This window comes from Colletotrichum destructivum, chromosome 11 (assembly GCF_034447905.1).
Source record: "Colletotrichum destructivum chromosome 11, complete sequence".
Lineage (NCBI taxonomy): Eukaryota > Fungi > Ascomycota > Sordariomycetes > Glomerellales > Glomerellaceae > Colletotrichum > Colletotrichum destructivum.
In genome coordinates this window covers 25,989-50,664 of record NC_085906.1, presented here as the reverse complement: position 1 = coordinate 50,664, position 24,676 = coordinate 25,989, and the positions used below count along the sequence as shown (strand labels likewise).

The following is a 24,676-nucleotide window of genomic DNA, read 5'->3' as shown; positions in this document are numbered from 1 at the left end:
ACAAGCTTGTAAGTACTGAGGCAGGAATAAATACAATAACGGCTAACATGCTCATTAATCAACCTTTTTGTAAGGCTGTTTAACTTCTTTATTCTTTATGTTTACGAGATAAGCGAGACTGAATACGCGCACCCCTCTCAGCCCCCTGTCACAACCCCTACACATCCAGGAGAGGTGCTGGTAATAGTATATGAAACCTAATTCCATCATCTCCCTCGCAGGTATGCCAAGAATCTTTTCTCCCGCTGTAATCTACGCTGCATATTGCCGTGAAGTTAGAGCCTTCTGATATGCTTGACAAAAGTATCCTGTTGTTATTTAATATACAAAATCAGCGTTCCTTCATCGCGATGTCCTGCAGACTAAGGAATCCCCATGTTCCTATTTCGGATATGCCGAGCAGTTTACACCGTAATTTCTACCGCGAAAAATGTCGTGAAGTCGGGGTCTCTCGGTGGTCCATCAAATAAGTAGAATATCAAGATATCCCTGCAGGATGAGTTGAATTCTCAAGTCTTTCAATTCCTTTTCAAAGACCACGCGTCACCTACTTGAAGCGAAAAAGATCCAAGACCAAAGACAACTTAGTCAACACATCTCTTCATCATCTTTATTTTTCATTCCAGCAGACATGTTCACACGACTAGTTCTTTCACAGCGGCACGACCCTTCGTCGTCCACCGAGGCACCGCTGTTAGTCAACGGAGGGGACCTCACCATCGCCGGCGTTGTGGCAGTCTCAAGACATCTGGCGCCCATAGAACTCACAAGCGCCTCCATCAACGCCATTGAAGCATGCAGTAAGATCATCCCGGAGAAGATCGACAAGGGGGATGTCATCTACGGCGTCAACACGGGGTTCGGCGGCAGCGCGGACGCCAGGTCCAACGACGTCGAGAGGGTCCAGCAGAGCCTGATCAGCCACCTGACGTGTGGGATCGTGTCAGATGCCAGGCAGAAGAAGCTCGCTCTGACGAACAAGGCGTATTCAAGGCAGAACCCTACCACCAACGGGCACTCAAGCCATTCCAACGGTGAAGAGGCTGCTCATCCCGCCACGAACGGCAAAACTTGCAACGGGACAAAACGACAATGGTTTTCGGGTGAAAGCCGAAGCGCGCTTCCGCTGAACGATCCTCTCGCCGCCACCTGCATGCCCGAGTCATGGGCGAGGGCGTCGATGCTCGTCCGCCTCAACTCCCTAGCCGGCGGTGCGTCAGGCATCCGCGTAGATATCGCGGAATCCCTGAAGAACCTCTTGAACAAGGATGTCGTGCCGCGAATCCCCGTCCGCGGGAGCATTTCAGCATCGGGAGACCTCAGCGCGCTCGCGTGGATCGGCGCCCTGATGCAAGGCAAAACATGTGCCACGGCTTTCAGCGGCCCGCGAAACGTCGAGGGCACAGCGGCCAGGAGGGTAATGAGGGCGGACCTGGCCTTGTCGGAAGCCGGCATCGCGCCCGTCAGCTTGCACGCCAAGGAGGGCCTCGCCATCGTCAACGGCACCTCCGTGTCGGCCGGAGTGGCGGCTCTCGCGGCCTACGAGTCCCTCAACCTTGCGGCCCTGTCGCAGGTGTTGACCGCCATGAGCGTCGAGGCCCTCCGGGGCAGCGATGAGAGCTTCGAGCCCTTCATCGCCCGGATTCGTCCGCACCCCGGGCAGGTGGACAGCGCACGGAACATCAAGGCGTTCTTGAACGGGTCGCGGCTGCTCAACCGGCACGACAGCCGGGATGCGGCGACGCTGCGACAAGATCGGTACTCGCTGCGGACGGCCAGCCAGTGGATCGGCCCCGTGCTGGAGGACTTTTGCCTGGCGTACCAACAGCTGACGGTCGAGCTCAATTCGGTGACGGACAACCCGCTGATCGACGTGGAGACGGGCCGCGTGTTTCATGGGGGCAACTTCCAGGCGCGCGCCGTCACATCGGCGGTCGAGAAGCTTCGTCAGGGCTTGCAGACCATCGGCCGCATGCTCTTCACCCAGTGTACCGAGATGATCAACCCGGCCACCAGCTGGGGCCTGCCGCCCAACCTGTGCTCCGAGGACCCCAACGATTCGTTCCTGTTCAAGGGGCTTGACGTTGTCATTGCCGCCCTGACCTCCGAGCTCGGCTTCCTGGCCAACCCCGTCGGGTCGCATGTCCAGACCGCCGAGATGGGCAACCAGTCCCTCAACTCCCTGGCGCTGGTGTCGGCCCGATACACCCTTGACGCCGTCGACGTGCTGTCCCAGATCGCGTCGGCGCATCTTCTGGCTGTGTGTCAAGCTTTGGACCTGCGCGCAAGAGAGATGGAGGGGGCCGGTCGAGACGACGACGACGACGACGCGGCGCCGGACGCGACGCCGTACATCGGCCAGGCATCGAGACGCATGTACCGTTTCATACGGCACGACCTTGGCGTCCCGTTCCTTGGCGAGGAGCACCTGGCCTCGACCGATCCCGTGGTCGTGGACGGCGTCTCGCCGAGCATGGGACTGTATAACACGCGTGTCTACGAGTCCATCCGGTCAGGACGCCTGTACGAGGTCGTTCTGGACTGTCTTGAAGAGGTGGAGGAGCAACGAAATGTCAATGGGAGCCATGCTTAGAACTAACTACATACACTCTCATTTTCTTCTTGGACAACTCTTCACAACGGACACATGGTTCCCCTGTCATGTTGTCAAAGAAGACTTTGAGGGATGTTCTTCCCTTAGTCTTGGAAGAGACAGATCGATCGGTTATATAGAATGTCACATCGTTCAAAATAAATTTTGCCTTTCGAGAGATGGCCATGTGATTTGCTTGGGATCCCCCGGTCCGGTGATTTCCACTCTGCTTGGCCTCGGCGCGAGGTGTGGTGGCTACAAGTACACACCCACAATACAGAATGCCAGGAGACCCTTGGAGCAGAGTCTCGTCTACTAGCTTTTCGAAATGCTCACTGTGTGGATAGCTCTTGATAATCATCAATAATTATCCCTGTCATCTACACACCACGTCATCTGCGATTCGATTGGGAACATCAGAGGCGACTATTTTGCTTCCGTCTGATACAGACAGGCAAGTTATCCATTTTTTGTTCTCGTGCTAAGATGCGATCGACTTTTCTCTTAGATAGATTCATGGGTTATGTTGTGTTCAACTCTATATAACGAATGGGGATTAATCGGTCCTTATCCTTTATTCTTCAAGCACCCCCCCTTGTGCATACATCTACACTCCGTTCTGAATGTGTCTGGGCGGTTAGAAACCTTTTCCAGGCCTCTTGCCCATCTTGAACGGCATTATAATCCCAAAGCCGCTCAAACAGCCTATAATCGGCACCCGAACGAAGTTTTTTATCACGTTCTTCCTGTTCTGGTCCATCTGCAAGAGCAAACATGGCCTTCTGGTCTAATGTGCGACGTCTGACATGCGACGCTCGCGGCCTGCGCACCTCCTCGAACACCCTAAGGGCATCCGGGATTTGATCAGGCCTCAACGGCTGGCTAAATATCGCTCCGAGGACTCCGGCATCCTCGAAGGCTTGTGCAGCACCCTGGGCGCTGAAGAGGGTCAGCATGTTTCCAAAATAAAAGAATAAAAAATTGCAGCGCAGAGACTGGGCCGTTCAACACTTACAGGCATGGCAGTATCGCGTGGGCGGCATCGCCAATCAACGTAAACCGTCCGCTCTCATGGCGCCATTGGTTCAGTTCTTGGATCTGGAACAGAGTCCACTTGGTGCAAACAGATCCTTCCACGTCGAGAAGCCGATGAAGAATCGGGTCCCAGCCCGAGATTTTACTCCTGAACTCTTCCATGTCTGCTCGCTGCGGCCCGTACATGGCCTCGCAGGTCTCACCCTCGGCGTATATCAGAACCAAGTTGAGCATGTCGTGTTGGATCAGGTACGAGACCACATGTCCGCCCTGACCCATCCAGAAATTGACGCTGGATTGTTCTTTCAGGTCCCAGGCTGGATGGTTTTCGTTCACGTCCTTCATAGGGACGGAGACCCTGTAAACGACGTCGCCAGGGCTGAAGGGAGGATCTTCACGACCGAGCATGCCACTTCTGCAGTAGGATCTTTGCCCGTCGGCACCCAAGATGAGGTCCGCTTCGTAGACCTCGCCAGTGGAGAGGCGCAGGGAGGGCTTGTTGAAGTCGATCTCGCTGACGCTGCTGCCCAGTTTGATTTCTACTTCTACTCCACGCCTCTCGATTCCGGAGAGCAACGCTTTCAGGAGGTCCGCGCGATGAATGACGACGTAAGGAGCTTCGCAAACCAATTTGGGATGAGTCACGGGCGGCGAATGCGAGAGCACGTCTCCCCGATAGGAACGGAAAGTCCCGGCCTCTGGTCGGTCAGCATATTTAAGCACCTCTTCCAAGACGCCCCAGTGCTGCAACAGACGCGTGGCATTGGGGGACAGTTGTATGCCGGCACCAATCTGTTCAGTCGTGTGTTAGAAAAGCCTTGAGTGCGTGTTCTTGCGGAAGTTGTGAGATTACCTCTTGGAGTTTGGCACAACGCTCAAACACTGTCACACGGTGACCGGCTTGAGCAAGCGCCAGCGCAGAAGCAAGGCCACTAAGACCGCAGCCCACAACTAAGACGGAAAATTCTGGAGGTGAAATGCTTGTGTCAGTCATCATTGTGATGCGACAGGGTTTGTCTCGTGCGATACTGTCTGTTCTTTGGAATTCATGAACAGGTTGGAGGGTACCATGACGGTTTGGATTCCGGCATCAATTTAATGACCCCAAAAGCACTCAGGACACGGCAGGGTTCATCCAACTTGCCATTCTCCAGCACTGGACCTCTAGAAACACTTGCAGTCATTCTCATTGTTGCTGTATTCTAGCGGGATTAAATAGCCGAATAATACTGCATTGCACATTATGGACAGCAAACGAGAATGGGCAAGGTTTTGGCGGCGCCAGATGGCGGAAATTCGCCAACTTAAAAAGGAAGTCCCTCAAGGAGGAAGACAACCTCTCCATGTACAAATCGCTTTATCTCAGAGGTCTACCCAAAGCGAAGACGAGTTTCAAGGTTCCATCAGCTATTATCATTCAGTAAAAATGAAGCCAAGTGCTTTATCAGCTCATTTCCTCGGCGCCTTATGTCGAAAGTGGTGGTTACAGGCCACACATGTGACAAAGAAAAGGTGGGATCATCGCCGCATTTGCGCAGACTTTCTCGGTATATTTTGGAAACGTTAATTTGAATGGATCTGGCAACCGAAAAGTAGGGTTATCCATGTCGAGGGACATAGCCTAGGTGGGACAAGGCCACTACTAATAGGTAGGATTTTCCCAGCTGCATATTGTGTACGCACAGCTAAATATACACATCATTAACCTAATTCTTTTCACACCTTGGGTTCCCACAAAGCCTACTGCTGTACAATGTAGTAATGCATGCAGCAGACTTATCGTTGCCGCCAAGCAGCTGGGTCAAGTCAGGCCAACATGTCCCATCTCCAAGCACCTCCAAAGTGCCATCCATTTTCATCATTTTATTCAACAAGATCCTTCCTGTTTAACACTATGTATTATTTAACTATCAGTCAAGTCACTTAAATAAGCACAATCAGGCGTAACGGAATCAGAATAGACATAAATACCTCGACGAAGAGTCCTCCCGGGATTCATTGTCAGTTTTTAACTCAACCAACCTCTCTTTTACTATCTGCTCTTCAAATATCCTTTAGAATGGTGTGGGCGTGGCAAAACTGGCTCTCGCCGCGACCACAGCATCGCACAAAAAACAACGCCCATCCTTCATTCCCTCATCTCGGCAATGCTGCGCTGTACGAGCCACTCTCAAACCCCGGCGGCCTATGGTACGTCAGGGAGACGCATTACATAGAAAACACGCTCGTTCGTGCCGGACTATCCGGGCCCCCGCTGTAAGTGAGAATGAAGGGATCAATCAAGTCACAGAAGGAACCTAATGAGCGGTGCGGCAGGCACATACATCGCTTGCAAGACGAATACTTCAAGGTCGAGCAGGGCGTGTTAGGTGTAGTCAAGAACGGTGTGGAATACGCCGTCACCAAGGACGATGGGAACTTCTACATACCCGCCGGCACGCGGTAAGTGGTGAAACAGGGAGAACCCTCAAACATGACAATTGCTCGTTGAAAACCAATGTTACTGACCAAGCGCCCCGGACGTGCAGCCACCGGTTCTGGGCTCACAAGTCAGGCACAGAAAATCTTGTCTTCACTGTCTGGCTGGACCCCTGCAAGGACGTTGACTTTCTGCTTGACGTAAACTTCCTCCGCAATCTTTCAGGTTATGTCGACGATTGTCTCAAGGCCGGCATCAAACCATCCGTTTTCCAAATCATCCTGTTCACCGAAAATGCTACATCTCTCCTATGCCCACCGTTCTTGAACTGGATGCCGACATGGTTGCTGGTTTGGGCACACTGCGGGCTCGCCTGGATCTCAGAGACTGTATTAGGGTTAGTATCTTGTTAACCTTTGGTAATGCTGCCGTAGTGTCTATTCTTTTTCTTTTTTCTCTCGGCGCCTTGGAGCTAGCTAACCACCCTCTATAAACTAGGTATAAGAGATCCTACCCTGAATACACACGAGAATTCTAAAGCAACTATCTATATTGCATTGAAGTCGTCCCTAAGTAAAGTAGAGTGCATTAGGGTTATCTCTTTTGAGTAGCAATAGTTTAGATGTCTAAGAAGAAAAAAGATTTTTTTGGAAGGATATTTCGTTAGAAGTAATCATAAGATAAGAAAAAGTAAATCATAGCTATTGATTATTTAGTTTCTAGTGTAAAGTAGTATACTTAAAAGTAAATTCTACGTTTAAAGAAAGAGAGAGAATTCCTAACTGCAAGAGAAAGAAAATTTTATATAAAAACCTTTAAGTCCTTAACAAATCTCTACTAATAATACAGTTTTAGATGTATTAGTTAAAGTTAATAAGTTAACTCATAACTTATGTTATAGATCTAAATGCAGTTTGTAGTAATTAAAGTAGATTAGAGTAAAAGTCTAGTAAAGATAGATCTTTTTGCTTTCTATTTTCCTTTTATTTTAGTATTAAATCTCTTGGCAACTAGAATACTACAGATTAAAGGTAGATGTAGAGGTAGTTAAACGCATTATTGTATCTTATAACGTATATGATAAGCGAGTGAAACAGACAAGCGAGTGAAACACTCCTTATCGTACCTTAAAGCCTCTATCTTTAAGAAGTTATTCTAGCTAAACTTATAGACTAGTACTTATAAGACTTAGTAAGTAAGTTTTGATAGGACTTTGAAAATAGCAAACAATTCTAAAATAATTATTTATTAGCTACTTGTAGCTATACTATAAGTGTCTTTTATTAATGCCCTACTTTAACGTTTTTTCAAGTTTACACCCTAAATAAAGGAAATAAAATTACATAGAGATTTTACTTTAGTAAAACTAAAGCTGTTTTATATAATAATAGAGTTTTTTGTATTCTAGACTAGTAGATAAATTCTAATTAAAATACAAAGAATAGCTCTTTACGGTACGATAAGGACTGTTTCACTCGCTTGTCTGTTTCACTCGCTTATCATGCACGTTAGTATAAAGTTAATAATTACTTAATATTTGAAATAAGGAATAATTAGTATAACACCTTTAATAGAAAGCTGTAAAGAAAGATTCTAAAGCTATTTTCACTCTTATAAAGCTTTTTATTAAAGGCTTAGATGTCTCCTAACTCTACAGGACTAGTTTTACACTTAGTATCCTTCTAGCTAACATAGGTGTTAGAGGTTTTTAAGACACAGATTAGTTTTATTGTAGACCAAAAAAATGGGCGCATTACAATGCAAGCTGCATTCTTCATGCTTAGCTACAGCAAGATTTGTTGCGAAGGTACAAGCGAAGCTTGTCCCGGCCGTCTACTAACAAATTATCAGATATATAAATCCAATTTGACCTTTTACTCCAGCGTTCAAGCACGCAACGAAGCTACCGCACCTTTCACATACCTGAAGATTTCAATCCCCTTTTTATCTTGCACTGATGCGTACTATGGCTCTTTCAGTCGACCAGTATGCGATTCCTAAAGGATCAATGGTGCTTATCACGGGGGTTAACGGTTTCATTGGATCCCACGTCGCCAACGAGTTTCTCCGATTCGGCTTCAAAGTACGCGGTACCACGCGTAACCCGGAGAGGAACGCCTGGATGAGCGCCTTGTTCGACAAAAAGTATGGTTCGGGCCAATTCGACCTGGTAGCCGTGCCCGACATGGTGGCACCGGGTGCATTTTCCAAGGCTGTCGAGGGGGTCTCGGCTGTCGTGCACACAGCAGCAAACTTTTCCTTGGACCCCAATCCTCACAACGTGATCCCGGAGACCGTCTCGGGAACGGTCAACGCGCTCGAAGCAGCCGCCCAGGAGCCAAGCGTGAGGCGCTTCGTTCTCACCTCTTCCTCGACCGCAGCGCTGATCCCGAAGCCCAACAACCGTGTGACGGTCACGACCGATACGTGGAATGACGAAGCAGTGAATCTGGCGTACCGCGACCCGCCGTACGAACCAGAGCGGGCGCTGCCCGTTTACGCTGCCAGCAAGACCCTGTCTGAAAAGGAGGCATGGAAGTTCGTGGGCGAGAAAAGGCCCAGCTTCATCCTGAACGCCGTCCTGCCGAACATCAACTTCGGCGCGAGCCTCGACGTTGCGAACCAAGGTCATCCCTCCACCTCTGGCGTGATTGCCGCGCTGTTCAAAGGAAACGCCGACTCCATGGCCGGGGTAGCCCCTCGTAAGTCACGCAAACTTTGCACCACAAAAGTTTAAAGCACAGCAAGCGCTTACGCAAGTCCACACAGAATACTTTGTGGATGTGCAGGACGACGCCTTACTGCACGTCGCTGCCGCCATTCACCCCGGCGTACAGTCAGAGCGTATCTTCGCCTTTGCGGAGCCCATGAACGCAGATGGAATCTTGGCCATCTTCCGCCAGCTATATCCGAGCCGGAGCTTCCCATCCAACCTCCAGGCTGACGAAGACCTGAGTGATATCGTGCCACGCCAGCGAGCCGAGGCCCTGTTGCGTGACATGGGCAAGGACGGATGGACGAGCTTAGAGGAAAGTATCAAGATAAACACTGAAGATCTATTGTAGGATATACTAGCAGAGTCTGTTGGAAGGCCAATGGGAAAGCCTTTGCTGGGGTCTGGCGCCCCCCGCCCCCCCAACTTCAAACGCGTTCATGTTTCGAAAGGAGAAACCCGTCGACCAGCATTCACTGTAAAAAGCCGTTGAACTCACTTGAAACTTAGAATTACATGGTATCTATCAAGGTGTTAAAGCAGAATGTAACTGCTAGTGAAGTTCGTAAAAGAAATAGGTAATTTCTTTCGTCAATGTCTCGGCCCGTTAGTTGGTTGGGGCCTGTAAAAGTAAAGCGAAGCCATTGGTTACTTGAAAACAGCTCGTGCCATTACTGACTTGGAATGAGTCAATCTAAAAGAAGATCTACGTGTCCTGAAAACGGGACGGCCTGCTTGCGAGCGAAGCCTATCGGACGACGTCAAAAGGAGGTGCCAGAGGGTATCCCTGCAGGATCGACGTCTACGATGTACTGCATACCCACCCCCATATCACCACCTGTTCATTCTGCAATATGGAAGTAAATATTGATTTTTGATACAAGTGGGGAGAGATTGATGACTTGCGAACTTCCTCTACCCTGTACCTGTGCTACATCGTACGCCCCTACACTTACGCGGGTTCGGGCAGCACCTTACCCGCGATTTCACCCTCTTACACGTGTAAGCGAACCCGAATAGGTGTGGGGGCGTGGATCGGATAACACGGGGCAGAAGATGGGTTCGATGCACGGATATTTATTTCGGCAAGACGACCGGCCCAACGATCAAGGGTTGATGGCTTAACTTTGGAGGTGAAAACTATGCTCTGCATCTAGACCTTTAGGTCTCCACATTGTACTGCGTGTTGACACGGAGCATTCCTAAGCAAGCATCTCCATTCCACAAGCCTTATCAACATGGATCCCGAGCCTAAATAGACAGGCCTTTGTAATACACTTAGAAATTCAACGTCGGGTCCCTAGACAAGGCATTTTTGTCGCGTTTTTCTTTTCATTGCGTACCTTTGCTACCTTGAGAGTGACCGCCTCGGCAACGTACTTTAGTCTTCCGTCGGTCGGCGAAGCCGGATGGCCATCTGGTCTGTCAAGTGATATGCACGTTGAAAATACGCTGGAACAAGCGACGGCTATGTTATTGCGCGCTATCGCGCGGTTGCCTACCTCCTGACCAGGCATCGGTTGTCCAGAAGATGTGGTACTAGAGACTGGGGCATCTGACTCGGATTGAGAACCCTACGCCTGCTTATTGTTCCTATTATGTCTAATTACGCACAGAGCTATGGCTCTAACCTGTGGTTGCGCCCAGCTTGTACCAGATCATTGCCAGGATCATCACAAAGTCACTTTGATAGAGGATCCCAGAATCAACTTCAGCTTGGAGGGAAGGTAAACCGAAATTGAAGTTTTGCACCTAGATCTACTGCGTTGATGGACATTTGCAATCGATTTTGTCCTTCATCCGCTTCTTCTGTCTTTATATGTGACTGCACACTCATCTGTGCGTGACATAGCTACCATGTACATCAACAAGTCTATCTATCTACTCTAGTGAGGATTGAGCTCCGGGGTCTACACCCACTGCTTGTTTCCAAGATGCGAGACGAAGGCACCAGCAAACCCATTGTCGATGCTAGCCTTCTTCCAGGTTGACCTGACGTGGCGAACAGATTCTTCCGGAGTGATTGCGCCTTTGAAGTGGGGCGCATACCTTGCAAGATTGCCAATGAATCCCATCATGCCCTGCATCTCCTCCGGTGAGGCTGTGGTCAAAAAGTTAGTAAAGAAACTTTACAGGTTTCGCTTCTCACAAGGGGGTCTCATACTGTCATCATAGCGGCCGACCTCCACGAGGCCCGGGCTGATGCCCAGAAAGAGCAAGCCCTCTTTCTTGTATTGCGCGCTGAACTTGGCTACAATGATGTTCAGGGCTGCCTTGGAAGCAGCATACAAGGAGCCGACATCGACCTCGCATTCGTTGGTCAAGTCGAGGTCGGCAACACCGGTGGTGATGGCAATAACCTTCTTGACCTTGCCCTTCTTGACGAGAGGGACGAAGAGGTTGAAAAAATGGATATTGCCGACGACGTTGGTCTTGAAAACGTCCGAGGCACAAGCCTCGAGTTCCTCGACCTTGTCGCCCCTTTTTGGGAACACAAAGCATCAGTCATAGACCAACCAGAGCCCAAAAGGCAGTCAGAGAGGAAAGATGGACTTACAGTACACCGATCGGGGCATAGGCATCGAAGTGGGGGACCAAAGCCCCGTTGGCGACGAGGTAGTCGATGCCACGGTCACCAACTATCTCGGCAGTTTCGGCGGCCGCTTGTTTGAGAGTCTCGTACTTGGTGAGGTCTGCGTGGACGATGTGGACGTTGGGCCGGTCGCCCAGCTCCGCCGCCACCTTCTCCTCGGTGGCAGCCTTGTCGCGGACCAGACCGACAAACAGGTTGTTGGGGTTCTCCGAGAGCTGCTTCAAGAACTCGAACTGGGGACGGATCAGGTAAAGGCAGCGTGTTGTGAGGCGTAACGAGGCAGACTTACGCCGATTCCCCTGGAAACGCCGGTAACAACGTAGACGGACATGTTGAGTGAGCTGAAGGATTGGGTATGGGTGTGTGTGTGGGTGTGTGTGTGTGTGTAAGTGTCTTGCGAATTCAATTCCGAAGCTAGATGAGTCAGTCTGTTGGTAGTTTTGCGACGGGAAGCAGGGCTATAGATACATCCTAAATGGCTAACAGCTCGGTTTCGGCTTTTTTGACAGAAACTTTGATCGGCAACTTATGAACACGTTGTATGCTTGCGTGCGAGGAGATGATACAAGGTTATAGCGGTAAGTAAAAATCCCCTTTTATTCGAATGGGGTAAGTAAAAGATTCCTTTTGTGCCTATCCCTGCATATAAACGTATAATTTGAGGGGAAATTCACTACAGGTATTATGCCAGCAAGCTGCTTGAAGTACTGGCAGTTGGGGTGTGAAGGTTGGGGCGGATTGTTCCGCCGGCTTTGAACACAATAGAACAGAAGCGATAACCCTAACCTTGCTACATGCTGGGGGAGAGGTGCTCTTCTCACGTCCCGGCGTGTGGCCAACGAATTTCTCTGCATCCCCCGTCGAATCAAGAGTGGCAGCAAACGACTTGGGGAATCGACTCGGTCGTTAATTTCCTATGAGCCAGCCAGATCGACATTGAACATGCCAAGCTGGCTAAGCCTGGTAATACTCGAAGGCCCGTTTTACCGAAAAGAACGGCCAGCCCGGCAAAGGTTTGTATGGGCGACGGGGGAGCATAATCCCTCTCAAGGTTTAACAGGGGTAGGAAGTAGGTGTACACCCTGCAAAGGACAACACAGCAACAAACACCGTGTAAGTGTGTAAGTAATATGCCCAGCAACAAGCACATTACAAGGTTTCTTTACTGCACCTTTACAGTCTACCTGCAGTACTCTACAGAATAAACTTTTCCCTGTAACCACATTGTATTGTAAGCCGAGTTGATGTTATATAATAAGGAGAATTTCTACCCTAATAATCTTTTCTAACCTAATAACCTTCCCCCTTAACCTTCCCCCTTTACCCCTTTACCTACACACCCTCCCCCTAACCCCCCTTCCCCTAACCCCCCTTCCCCTAACCCCCCTTGACGCCCTCCCTTCACCAATTTTCTCCAACAGGTAAAACAAAGCTAATATCTAACTTCTAGTTTTTATGGGCCTGAACGGTCTCCGATTTTGTCCGTTTGCGGCTGCAGACCTAAGCTCATGATTCAGAGTCCATACTTGTTGAACAAGAAGTCGGCAAAAAGCCCACTGCAGATTGCGGTGCCAACTTGACCACTTCCAGGTCCGAATGCCCAAGCGCAGCTGTCACCATCTTCCAAGTCGACAATGCAAATCATCCTCATCAGCAAGAAAGCCGTGGCGCCGCACGAGATGGTGTAATACGGCACACCAAACCCAGCCAGGCGGCCTGCCATCACCAGAAAGTAGACCTGCACGGCGGCCGCCAGCACGCAGGCCGGCTTCGTGCCTTTCCTTCCGAGCCGTACGGCAAGCCCCTTGACACCGGCTTTCAGATCATCGAGGTAGTCCTGGTGGGCGTAGATTGTGTCAAAGATGATGGTCCACATGATGCCGGCAAAGTATAGGTACGCGACCGACTGGGCCAGGGGTGACTTGGCGACCTTGAGCACGCGGGCCGGGATGTCCAGCGACGGATCCCAGAGAGGCGCCAACGGGTCCTTGTCGAACATGGCAGCCACCATGAACACGGCCCAAGACAGCCCGAATCCCAGCTCGACCTGGGGAAAATTCGTGCAGCGCTTCAGGAAGGGGTAGATGAACAGGAGGACGCCGCCGACGCCGGCGTGAATCAGCGTCGAGTTGCCAAAGGGCCACAAGATGCAGGCTCCAACGGCGATCTGCAACGCTGTGAAGAAATGCGCCTGCGAAGTGGAGACGGCGCCGCGTGGGATGGGCCGCACGCGACAGCGAGCGACCTGGCGGTCAAAGTCCTGGTCCAGATTGTCATTCCACGTACACGTGATGCCGCGGAAGATGGTGGCCCAGAGATATAGGTACGCCGCGTGGAGCGCGAGAGTTCTCAGGTCTACGTCGGCGGACACGGGTCGGATGTTGATGGCGAAGCCGAGCCCGATCAGGTAGTGCCAGTAAAAGGCCCAGAACCCTCCCTGACGGTCGAGACGCATGAGTTCAGCATAGGGAACCCATGATTCTGGCATAAAGCCAAAGAGGCCATGGCTTGGTTTGATGTAGCCTTTGACTTCACCCATGGCGGAGGGAGAGAATGAATGAGAACCGGTTTGGGCTTTATGATGGTAATGGTTGTGTAAATACGACTTTTAGTGTTTGCCAGTTGCCAGCAAACCAAAACGCAGTTTGATAGTAGGCGATGTGTGTGAGATTCCCGAAAGATAGATCAAGAGACCGAAGGATAAGGATCAGAGGGACCAGATGATGCAGTGAGTCCTGACGGCCGATTCCATGTGGCTCGAACAATTATCTTATTTATCTTCTGTCAAATGATTCCCTTCTCCCCAGGAGAACCAAAAGACTTCCAAGCCCGGATATCAGCGAGAATAACAGACCAGGTAAATTGAAACCAAAGCTGACTGTAATTGCAGGCCAAAGCTTTTTACCCCTGTTAGCTATCTTCTGGTTTGCAACCAAGCTGGTTTAAGCATTAGTGCTTCTTACACTTACCAAAGTGCCTAGGCAATCGCGATATACATCCACGCCAGCTGTGGTCATAAGCTAAGAACGACACGGTTTAGGCACTAAACTTACCCATCATAACATAGTATGCCAGCTGTAGTCATAATCTAAGAGCTATATGATATCGGTACTAAACTTACCTATTATACCATATTACATCGCATAATAGCGGTGATTCCTTCGCAAATTCGTAGTTGCTTAACAAAGCTTTGTTTATCTTACCTCCAGAGGAATGAGGCAAGGCCAAAGCTTGTTGCCGCCTGAACCTTGTACAACAACCTCACTGGAAGCATTCATCCTTCGCTCTATAGCCCGGACTTGGACGGTCAGGATTTCATAACCTAACCATGGTCGTCTAGTGGTCGCGGCCTAAGATTCTTCATTGCCCTGCACAGCTTCTTCGGTCTCGCTTTCATGAAATGCAAACGGGCAGGTCGGAATTGCCGGCTGGGCATTCAAAATTACCTTTTGAGTGATCAGATGGGATCAAATGACCTAGCCTGCAGGTGATGGAGGCTCCTGCTTCCAGCTGGGATGCATGTTTTCGTTTGGCAGGTTCCCGTAATCTCGCGACCATCAAATGTACAAACTGGAAAACGCCTTTCGTATAAGCCTACGATGCCGGTATCCATATCTGTACGACCCACGTTGAATGGAAAGCCTACCCTTATCACCGAATAAGATTACCTTCCAGTTACAGGTAAAGATCGCCTACAAGAAATTTACTCACTAAGCTTCTCAAACCCCTGCTGCAGTCACCTTCAAGGCTAACGCAGATTTCATCGGTGCCTATTCTCAGCCTATCGTACAACATCCATGGATATCGTAGCGAATTCTGTTCCCTTCGGCGTTTTGATCCTTTGGAGTAGTTTCTGGCTTGCATTTTCATTCTTTGGAGTGACATGACACACGATTTTGCGGGACTAGCAATCGAGCAGCTATTTTCAGCCTGTTGTCAATGCTTATAAGGCTATGGGGGCTCCTCCGTGCTCAGTGAAGCAATTGGCCAAACAACTCGTACCAACTTATCCCCTGCCACCCTTTCAAGGGTTCTTTTACCTAGAAGTGTTTACAATGAGAGCGGCCGTGCTTTACTGCTGCTCTGGGTTCATCTGGACCCTCTCGGCTGGTGCCTCCATCCCCAGGTACTTTGAGGAACAACCAAACACCCGCCGTAGCTTGACTAGCACGCAAGTTCAACAAGAGCTCGGTGGCTGGGTATCAAACACTACGTCAATCTTCGGACCGGATGATGGCCGTTTTGATGACGTGACCTCGAGATGGACTGACTTTTCCAAGCCCAACGTCCAAGTTGTGATCGAGCCAGGTACCGAATCTGACGTCCAGGCAATCGTAAGACCTCATGACCCTTGTCTGAGTATGAACAGATCGATCTTGCCTGCTGACACTGACTTTACAGGTCGAATACTGTAACGCAAACAGCATCAACTTCCTGGCCATCAACGGCGGGCACGGCCTTTCCGCAACGCTTAGCACATTCAACGGAATCCAGATCAACATGCGGCAGCTCGACAACATCGACATCCAACCCAGTCACAAGTCAGCCTGGTTCGGCGGCGGCACCATCGTGGGCCAAGTGATACAAACTCTCTGGGATAAGGGTTTCGTCACCACTACCGGCGGGTGTGAGTGCGTCGGCATGCTCGGCGCCGGTCTTGGAGGTGGCCACGGCCGTTATGAAGGTCTGTACGGCATGATCAGCGACAACATGCTGCAGCTCAACGTTGTCTTGGCCAACGGTTCGGCCATTCGCGTCAACACGACGAGCCACAGCGACCTTTTTTGGGCCATGAGAGGTGCTGGACACAACTTTGGCATCGTCACGAGCTACGAAATGAACATCTGGCCCTCGGGACCAAAGACCTGGCACTTCCACAACTACGTCTGGCGTGGTGAGCACTTGGAGCTCGTATTTGATGCTCTCAACAAGTTTCACAACAACGGCTCGACTCCCGTCAACATGGCCTTCAACGCTGGGAGCTTTGTTATGAACACCACCATAACCAACGAAGAGCCCATCATCATGTGGTCATTCGCCTACCGCGGACCTGCCGAGGAAGCTGAGAGACACCTCGCCCCCTTCAATGCCATAGAATCAGTCTTTGAGGTAAGCGGCGATGTGCCCTACTCGAAGATACCTAGCGTGCAGGGCACCGGCTATTCCGACCCCATCTGCCAGCATGGCAGTGTGCACAGCACGTCGACTGCAGGCCTGCAGGTTTACAACCTGACGGCAGAGCGTCTTATTTACAACGGATTTAAGCGGCGCATAGCCCAAGATTCGGACCTCGCGGCCGGGACGGTGATCATCCACGAAGGCTACTCGACCGAGGGAGTTGACGCCGTCGACCCCGACAGCTCGGCGTATCCGTTCCGCGCCGATCACCACCTGATGCTTTTCGACGCCGCCGTGCCGCATGGACAAACGGCCCGTTTAGAAGCGGCCTGGGCCTGGGCCGCCGAGGTGCGCGACCAGTGGAACGAAGGCCAGCCGGACCGGGCTGTACACGCCTATGTCAACTATGCCACCGGCATGGAGACTCTCGAAGAGCGGTACGGCCATGATGGCTGGCGCCTAGAGAGGCTGAGGGACCTCAAAGTGCGCTACGACCCTAACAACCGCTTTCGCTACTACAACCCCATCATCGTCGGGTAAATAGGGAAAGGTGAACGATGCAACGAGAAAAGGCTAATAGACAATGTGTTTTAAGTCTAGTAGAGCGCTAATAGAACCTCTGTCTATGAGAACAAAAGGCTATTATGGTACAAAGAAGGTCGATTAGTAATAGTGTAATACTAAACACTTATTGTCAAATCCTAATAGGAAAGCCAAATGCGAATGTGCGAGGTCTGCATGCCGGCTTCGCCCTGCCGCGGGGCTGCACATCTCCGTGCCATGGCCCCATTTATTCGGGTACCGATTTTAGGTCACCCGGCTTGCCCGAATCCGAAGAGTAGGGCCGTGGCACGGGGCAGGCGAGGATCACCCCCGTGACTCCTGTTTCCTGGATTCCAGTTGTAGAAGACTTGTTACCTTTACGAGGGCCGCTGCCTGCACCGATCGCACCCTCAAAGTACGAGACAGCTAATAGGCAATCAGCTCACCCCAACGGCGCCAGGGCAGGACGCGGGACCATAAGGCCATGCACCACTTCGCCGCAGTAGGAGAGGCCCATGGTAAGTTTAATATAGTGCCATCATTGCCGAAAACGAGAAGCTGTGTATTATAATGCCTTTCCGCATTACTTATATATCTAGAAGCTTGAGGGACAAACTTCGTGAGTTGTATCACAGCTTTTGTTTCCTCGATAGTGGGACAGTGTCCATCGTCGGACTACTCACTTGTCTGAATGTTCGCCACACGCCAACTCGTAACCCAACCATACGAGACAGTCCCAAGTCGCTACTTCCTCCTCTAGTCAAAGTAATGTAGGTAGCCGCCCCCCTCCTTCCAACTATTCAAGCTGTAAACTACATTAGTCTTGCAGTGTGCAAGAATACCGACAGCCTTACTTTGGAAGACGACAGTGAACGGAACGATGGCCGAGCGGTTTGCTGAAACTAGGCCTAAACTATGCAGTCAATTTGGTTAATCTCAAGTGACTGTCTGTAACCCAACTATCTAGTACGTGATAATCCTCGCACTGGTGTGCCCAAAACCAGCTATCGAAAGCCTATATGGCATACAACTATTGGGACGTCCAAGTCTTTCCCAACCGAGCTGAAGTCTGGTGCGGCTGGGATTGCCTGTTCATCACTAGGCTTAAAATATACTCTAGCCGCAAGTAGCCGCCAAGGGACGGATGGGTCCCGCAGGAGATGGCGAGATAGTTCGAGGTCGCGTCACGAGGCAGTTTTCGCGATATGATTCAGACTTCGGCAGTCAGACTTGTATCACCCCAAATCTCCTTGAGAAACAAGAGTTCTGTCTACAAATTCAAACCTGGTGAGTACCTCTCCGCACCATTCAACCCACAAGCTTGATTCCAAGCTCAACTCCTTTGACAGACAGAATCGTCAGTGTTTTCCTATGTCTAGTACCCTGTGACTGCCCGCAATCTCGCAACCTTCATACTTTGGATGGTGGCGCTCTTCTTCTAAACTTTTCTTTCTGTCTATTTATAGCTCTTGAAACTGGTCTCATCTCGGCCACGATGAAGGCACCCCAGATCCTTGTTGACACTGTCGACTGAAACATAGTCACATGGCGGACCAATTTTGACGAAGGAACATTGGTCACAACCGAGGATGGGGACAGAGGAAGACCCCGATCAACGAATGGTCTATAGACGTCCAGGCTCCCCTGAGTACGTTTTTTACACTATGATGACATCAAAATGATCTCTTTGCCGGCGTGGGAATCTTTGCCACATGGTTGTCGACACAGTTATGAAGACCTCCAAGGACAAGGGTAGAACGATTCGCGAGAGACAAAATACGACAATGGGAAGCAAAGAAACTGGATAGAAATTAAAGATGAAAAAAGATGCAGCGTAAGACTAACATGAAAGTACAGCATATACCGGAGTATAGGCTGAAAGATGGAGACCAATGCCCAAGCCAAGGACGGTACAATCCACTTAGATCCCAGGCAGTAGACGACATGGTCGAGGTCGTCTCCAAGCCCGACCCCGACCAGAACGGCTGGCACTGAGAGGTGGCCGGCACCACTGAGAACATCAGCGGCGAGATCCAGTCCCGCGTGCCGAAGCAGCTCATCGTCTTCAAGCCGATCCTAAAGCAGGGATTCGAAGGTCAGCTCAACTTCCACTACCCCGGCAACGGCCAACTCAAGTTCGGCAGAAGCGTCTTCAACGAGCGCGGCGACTTCATTGCCTCTATGGATTACGCAGAGTACGCCAATCTCCCTTCTCCCCCGTCTGGTGACGTTTCATAAGGCATATTTCGCGCCATTTACACATTCCGTGTGCTGACTCATTTGGATCCTTGGAAGTATGCCTCCGTCAAGGGCATCAACACGACCGAGAAGACGCAATACTTCTCCAATGTGCGGCTTAATTACAGCGGCAACGCGCGGTGCAAGTACATGCTGTTCCGGACGGTACAGTTCATGCTGAGGGGCATCAACACGGACCAGGACGCCGTGCAGTTCAGCGTGGTGACGTCCGAGGGGGTCACGAAGCTCAAGAACCCGCAGCTCCAGCCGCTGAAGCTGAGCCTGCAATCGGCCACGTGCACTGTGCTTCCCAACCCTGAAGACGGCAGCCTCATCGCCGTGCCCCTCGGGACCTCGTGGGTCTCCGTCACCGTCACAGCAAAGGGCGTCAGCGGTTCCAAGGGATCGAAAAACCGCTACTCCGGCACCATTGCTAGGCTTAGAGCGAGAGTGCCGTTCAAACTTGAGTGAGCGAGGCGCCTGGTGATTTAAGATTATAGGGGGTTGCAAGGAGGTTTTAGCAGCTTCGCCTTGTTCGAGTCGTCATGTAATGACGTTTCCACCCAAGGGTATTCTTGTAGGGTAGGGTACTAGCTGGCACATTATTGCATACACTTTATATGCACTAATCGAACAGCCGTGCATGACAGCATTTAGGCCCCCCTCCCCCCCCTAGTCTGATAGACTAGTGACGATAGTGGGGGGGACTTGAGCCTGTTAGCCGGCAGAACTTCGGTAAGCCCTCAGCTTCTTTCCTCTGAGGGAGGGAAAGCATATCAAGAGGGTAGGTGTGCTTATTTCTAAGCATGGTTACTACAAGTTTATGCTGGTATGACTAAGCAGTGGAAGTACCTATGTGTCTCAAAAGTTATTCCCAACTGAAGTCGCCTGTCACGCCACAAATTGACCCCGCCATTTTATTTCGCAACACTTCATCCGACAGAATCTCTTCACAGCACTCCACGATGAAGGAAATCAAGTCCATCTCGCAGTTCAACACCCTCAAGCTGAACGACCTCCTCGTAATCGACTTCTACGCAACATGGTGCGGTCCCTGCAAGGCAATCTCGCCTGTTTTCTCCAAGCTCGCAAAGCAGCATGAAGCCTCCTCGACGACCATCGTCTTCGCGCAAGTCGACGTCGACAAGGCCAAAGATGTTGCGCAGGCCTGCGGCATCACTGCGATGCCCACCTTCCAGTTCTTCCGCTCGGGCAAAAAGATCGACGAGGTCAAGGGCGCCGACGTGCAGCAGCTCACCACCAAGATCGGATACTACACATCGCTGACGCTGAAAGAGGCTGCTGCGGCGGGAGGGAGCAAGAGTGGCGAAAAAGCAGCGGCTGCTCCCAAGAGCGGCGAGTCGGGGTCGCTGCGGTCACTGATTGATCTGGGGCCGTCGAGAGTGTTGGGATCGAACCTGAGTTCAGTGCGCAACATCGTCAGTCCTCCGCCTGCTGGCTACACGGCGGCTTCTGCGGCGTTGCAGTCGCAGCTCTTGATCCATTTGGTTTTTACAAAGAGTGTCAGCCCTAGCCAGCTGAGGATCACGATTGCCAAGGATGCGATTTCAAAGGCACCAAGCAGGATTCAGGTCGGCACCAATGTTCCAGTCATCTTTACCAAGAACAAGGACGGCGTCGAGTCGAACGACTTGACTGTGGCTTCGATCACCAAGGCGGAGAACTCGCAGTCTTTCAACGTTTTCTCTGACGAGTACGTGAATGGTGTTGCAGTGTTGAAGCTCAAGGCGTCAAAGTTCACGGGCATCAAAAGCTTGACAATCAGGATTGATGCCAATATGAGCGGCGAAAAGACGTCAGTCACTGAGATTCATGAGCTAGATATTATTGGCACATCCTAAGAGTCAGGACAAGTTTGTTAATTCCGCTTGTAAATATCATAATGCATAATGGAATTATGAACTATAAGCACTGCATCCACACATGCTTAGTAGATGAAACAGCTTGATGTTAGTTGTAATTTACTGTAGCGTTGGCAGCATACAATGTCGAACTACTAAAAGAACCATTTCAAACTTCACTAGAAGTATGTCTAATTAAACTTTCTATTACTATTTGCAGTCTTGATGGCATGTTTCATTAACATCAAGTCTCCTTACAAATCTGTTCATCGACTCTGATGTTCCTCCGCCAGCTTAGGGCTTCTCGTCTAGTGTTTTCCCAAGGTGTTTTGCAGCTCCAAGTCAAACACCCTTTGAGGACTTTTGCATAAACCGTCTCTGCTCTTCACTGTCTACTCCTAAGCCGCAATGATGCGCTTCGACAAACCTCGGCAAGAATACCCGTAGATTCCTCCCTTTGCTGGGAAAGTTGAATTTACTTTAGACTAATAAGATTTATTCTACACGAGGGTTTAGATTGAAACACCCGTAAGATCGGTCACGTGACACCTCCTTGTGGCTCGCGTCATGCAACGTGACTTACGGAGCAGTTCTGCTTTACGACACCCTTATTCTTTTCAACGGCCTTGAGACACGTATAAGAAACGCTGACGCCTTAGATGCAGAAGTTAAAAGCAACTTCATATGCCTACTACAAACAATCCCCGTCGCCACAAACGTTCCTCGAGATGGCGTCACAGCTGCCGATGCGAAAGAGCTCACTTACTCCGGCTTCCTCACGCGACCGGAACCCCAGACCGAGCTTCGTCTGATGTCTCTCTCCCGCCCCCGCGACGGCGCACGGGGTACAATGACATCGCTGAACAGCATCTCCAAAGCAGCACCTGGATCTCTCGCTGTAGATGGGAGTATCAGGTGCTGTTCATGCAGCCGAGGCAGAAGCCGCAAGGGCAAGAAACCAGCACTTCCTGGAATCACAGCACGAAGGCCGTAATGTGGCTGTGGCTAGACGGACCTTTACTCCGACGGAGGTGAATCTGTGCGATCTAATTGGCCCAGCCAGGCCGTCGCTTCCACTTTCCCATCGAGATAGTATCCCACCGGTATTCCAACATTAAGATTAAACCTTCCTAGATACCATATATATATCTCCACGGCTGTCCAGGCTGTAGGAAAGAATCGAGGAAAGCATGGGAAGGGGGCCCCTTGGTGGACACAAGAGTGCGCAGAAGCCCACCGAACGTACCGCGAGGCCTGCTGCCGACAAGCCCAAGAACTAGAGCAGACCCCACGTCTCGCTACCCTCGAAGAGCAGAAGGTCTTCTTGAGTACAGTCAGGAAAGCTAAGCGGGCCTACTGGGCTGCTAAGATCGAAGGAGTTACCTCGGACCAAGAACTCTACAAGATTATGGGCTGGCGAAAGGCTAGCCTAGGGCTCAAAGCCCCCCCTCTGGTAGTGGAGGGCCAGACGATCAACGACACTCAGGCTAAGGCCCAGGCACTCCGAAGAGCCCTCCTACAGAGGTTCAGTGCACAGGATGACCTGCCCGGAGACCCGTTCGACGTCCCTACGGTCTCTCGACGACGGATACCCTGGCATGATGCCATCAGTAAAGAAGAGCTGAGGGAGGCTACCCTGACAAAGACCACGACCCCTGGCATCGACGGGATCACAACACGGCTGCTTCAGGCTTGCTGGAACCTTGTATCCGAGCCTGTCAGACAACTGTTCCAGGCCTGCATACAGACGGGTTACTTCCCCCAGCCTTTCCGCAGAGCAGAGGTCGCTATGATCCAGAAAGTAGGGAAAGCAGACTTCTCAAAAGCCGGATCTTGGCGGCCAATAGCCCTGCTATCTTGTCTTGGGAAAGGTCTCGAGAGGCTGATAGCCAGAAGAATGTCCTACCTTACCATCCTAGAAGGGGTGACCAGCCCACAACAAATAGGGGCTCTACTTGGCAGGTCAGCGGTTGACCTAACCACCTGCCTCGCCCACGACATCGAAATGGCCCTTGACAAAGGGCTCACAGCTACATTGGTGACGATGGACGTCCAAGGGGCTTTTGACTCTGTCCTTCGGAACCGGCTGATTGTCCGGCTACGCCAACAAGGCTGGCCTCACAGCCTGGCCAAACTGATATTCCACTTTGCTTCAAACCGAACAGCCAGAGTCAGGCTGGAGGACGCAACAACAGAGGACTTCCCCCTGGCTTGCGGGCTGCCCCAGGGCTCCCCGCTGTCTCCTATTCTCTTCCTGCTTTACATCGCAGACATCTTAGCAGAAGACCCGAAGCTTCGGTTCGGGTACGCAGACGACATCGGCCTTCTGGCTATGGGCCCTTCCCTTGAGAGTAATGCTGCGAGCCTCGGCCAAGAGATCACACGTATCCTCGACTGGGGAACGGAGAACAAGGTCGCTTTTGACCCAAAGAAGTCCGAGGCTATCCACTTCACAAGGAAACATAATCAGCAAAGAGATCTGCCAGAGATCAAGGCGAGACACCTTAGAATCGTAGCATCAACGAAGCCCATACGTTGGCTAGGGGTCTGGTTCGACAAGAGGCTTTCTTTCCGACACCATGTTGAAACAAAGCTGGCTGCGGCGACGAAGGCGGCCCAACATCTTAGACACCTGACAAACACAAAAGGCGGGCTCCCAGCCGCTGCTGTACGCAAGGCTGTGATCTCCTGCGTCCTGCCAATCGCCCTCTACGGGGCTGAGACCTGGTATGGAGGCATGACCAAGCCAGCCCCTGGCAGAGCCATCGATAGCGGCCGCAATGTTTCTCTCCCGATAGATGAAGTCACTACAGGCCAGAAGGGTCTTGCAATCAAGCTCGAAAGGGTCATCACGACGGCAGCAAGGGCTATCCTGCCGGCCTGGAAAACAACCCCAACGCGCAGCCTCCTTAGGGATGCTGGACTACCACCAAGCAAGGTGGCTCTAGAAGGAGTCCGCCTACGCTTTGCAGCACGTCTAAAGAAGGTCGATCTACAACACCCTCTTGTCCCGAGGCTCTCCCAACGAGGGCGGCAGCAGACGAAGCTCCAACGGACTGCAGACCTTGCACCAAAATGCCCGAGACCAGCACTCATCCAACCGCAGCACCTCCCAGGCTCACAAGACCTCATAGTCCTGCAGACTAAGAAAGAAGCAGCCAAAGCTTTCCAGGCCTGGCTAAAGACCGTACCAGACAGCCACATGGTTGTCTTTTCCGATGGCTCCAAAGCGACGAACGGAGCCACAGGATATGGGTTTGTCATCTACCGCAGCAACAGGCGCGTGGCCCAGGGCTGCGGCCGACTCGGTCTAGCAGAGGTGTTCGACGCTGAGGCTGAAGGGGCGAGGATAGGACTCCGGCGGGCCCTCTTAACCTCCCAAGGCCAACCCATACACATCTGCATCGACAACACCAGTGTCATCCAAGGAATACGGGGCGAGGCCCCAGACACCTCGCAAGCAGCGGTTCTCGAGATCCAAGCTGCTGCTAGGATATACAACATCCACACCCACTGGGCGCCAGGGCACGAGGGGATTAAGGGCAACGAAGAGGCGGACCGG

At 51.2% G+C, this 24,676-nt stretch overlaps 9 protein-coding genes across 9 annotated transcripts; 6 read left to right on the top strand and 3 right to left on the bottom strand.

The window, feature by feature from the left end:
- The first annotated feature begins 370 nt into the window (after positions 1-370).
- CDEST_15198 (Putative aromatic amino acid lyase, L-Aspartase, fumarase/histidase) lies at positions 371-2,736 on the top strand. Its single transcript, XM_062931354.1, has one exon. It carries the CDS (start codon positions 632-634, stop codon positions 2,591-2,593), a length of 1,962 nt encoding a protein of 653 aa, XP_062787405.1. The 5' UTR covers positions 371-631; the 3' UTR covers positions 2,594-2,736.
- Positions 2,737-3,096: 360 nt separating this feature from the next.
- On the bottom strand, positions 3,097-4,690 carry CDEST_15197 (Putative FAD-binding domain, FAD/NAD(P)-binding domain superfamily). Its single transcript, XM_062931353.1, has 3 exons — positions 4,482-4,690; positions 3,609-4,420; positions 3,097-3,532 (listed from the first exon to the last, which is right to left on the bottom strand). The coding sequence occupies exons 1-3, from the start codon at positions 4,623-4,625 to the stop codon at positions 3,175-3,177; spliced, it is 1,314 nt and encodes a 437-aa protein (XP_062787404.1). The 5' UTR covers positions 4,626-4,690; the 3' UTR covers positions 3,097-3,174.
- A 955-nt stretch (positions 4,691-5,645) lies between these two features.
- On the top strand, positions 5,646-6,767 carry CDEST_15196 (Putative rmlC-like cupin domain superfamily, rmlC-like jelly roll protein). Its single transcript, XM_062931352.1, has 4 exons — positions 5,646-5,884; positions 5,945-6,070; positions 6,157-6,444; positions 6,546-6,767. The coding sequence occupies exons 1-4, from the start codon at positions 5,688-5,690 to the stop codon at positions 6,583-6,585; spliced, it is 651 nt and encodes a 216-aa protein (XP_062787403.1). The 5' UTR covers positions 5,646-5,687; the 3' UTR covers positions 6,586-6,767.
- Positions 6,768-7,875: 1,108 nt separating this feature from the next.
- Positions 7,876-9,325, top strand: CDEST_15195 (Putative NAD-dependent epimerase/dehydratase, NAD(P)-binding domain superfamily). The gene is made up of 2 exons (XM_062931351.1): positions 7,876-8,749; positions 8,817-9,325. The coding sequence occupies exons 1-2, from the start codon at positions 8,005-8,007 to the stop codon at positions 9,110-9,112; spliced, it is 1,041 nt and encodes a 346-aa protein (XP_062787402.1). The 5' UTR covers positions 7,876-8,004; the 3' UTR covers positions 9,113-9,325.
- A 1,152-nt stretch (positions 9,326-10,477) lies between these two features.
- CDEST_15194 (Putative short-chain dehydrogenase/reductase SDR, NAD(P)-binding domain superfamily) lies at positions 10,478-11,777 on the bottom strand. Its single transcript, XM_062931350.1, has 4 exons — positions 11,643-11,777; positions 11,318-11,586; positions 10,925-11,241; positions 10,478-10,861 (listed from the first exon to the last, which is right to left on the bottom strand). The coding sequence occupies exons 1-4, from the start codon at positions 11,682-11,684 to the stop codon at positions 10,671-10,673; spliced, it is 819 nt and encodes a 272-aa protein (XP_062787401.1). The 5' UTR covers positions 11,685-11,777; the 3' UTR covers positions 10,478-10,670.
- Positions 11,778-12,753: 976 nt separating this feature from the next.
- Positions 12,754-14,076, bottom strand: CDEST_15193 (Putative UbiA prenyltransferase family). Its single transcript, XM_062931349.1, has one exon. The coding sequence runs from the start codon at positions 13,890-13,892 to the stop codon at positions 12,867-12,869; it is 1,026 nt and encodes a 341-aa protein (XP_062787400.1). The 5' UTR covers positions 13,893-14,076; the 3' UTR covers positions 12,754-12,866.
- A 1,332-nt stretch (positions 14,077-15,408) lies between these two features.
- CDEST_15192 (Putative berberine/berberine, FAD-binding domain, PCMH-type, FAD-binding, type PCMH, subdomain 2) lies at positions 15,409-17,011 on the top strand (the record flags this gene model as incomplete). The annotated part of the gene is made up of 2 exons (XM_062931348.1): positions 15,409-15,687; positions 15,755-17,011. The coding sequence occupies 2 exons, from the start codon at positions 15,409-15,411 to the stop codon at positions 17,009-17,011; spliced, it is 1,536 nt and encodes a 511-aa protein (XP_062787399.1).
- A 177-nt stretch (positions 17,012-17,188) lies between these two features.
- CDEST_15191 (uncharacterized protein) lies at positions 17,189-19,723 on the top strand (the record flags this gene model as incomplete). The annotated part of the gene is made up of 6 exons (XM_062931347.1): positions 17,189-17,203; positions 17,448-17,532; positions 18,481-18,530; positions 18,872-18,967; positions 19,031-19,243; positions 19,310-19,723. The coding sequence occupies 6 exons, from the start codon at positions 17,189-17,191 to the stop codon at positions 19,721-19,723; spliced, it is 873 nt and encodes a 290-aa protein (XP_062787398.1).
- A 494-nt stretch (positions 19,724-20,217) lies between these two features.
- On the top strand, positions 20,218-21,114 carry CDEST_15190 (Putative Galactose-binding-like domain superfamily, PITH domain, Thioredoxin; the record flags this gene model as incomplete). The annotated part of the gene is made up of 1 exon (XM_062931346.1): positions 20,218-21,114. The coding sequence occupies one exon, from the start codon at positions 20,218-20,220 to the stop codon at positions 21,112-21,114; it is 897 nt and encodes a 298-aa protein (XP_062787397.1).
- Between the last annotated feature and the right edge of the window lie 3,562 nt (positions 21,115-24,676).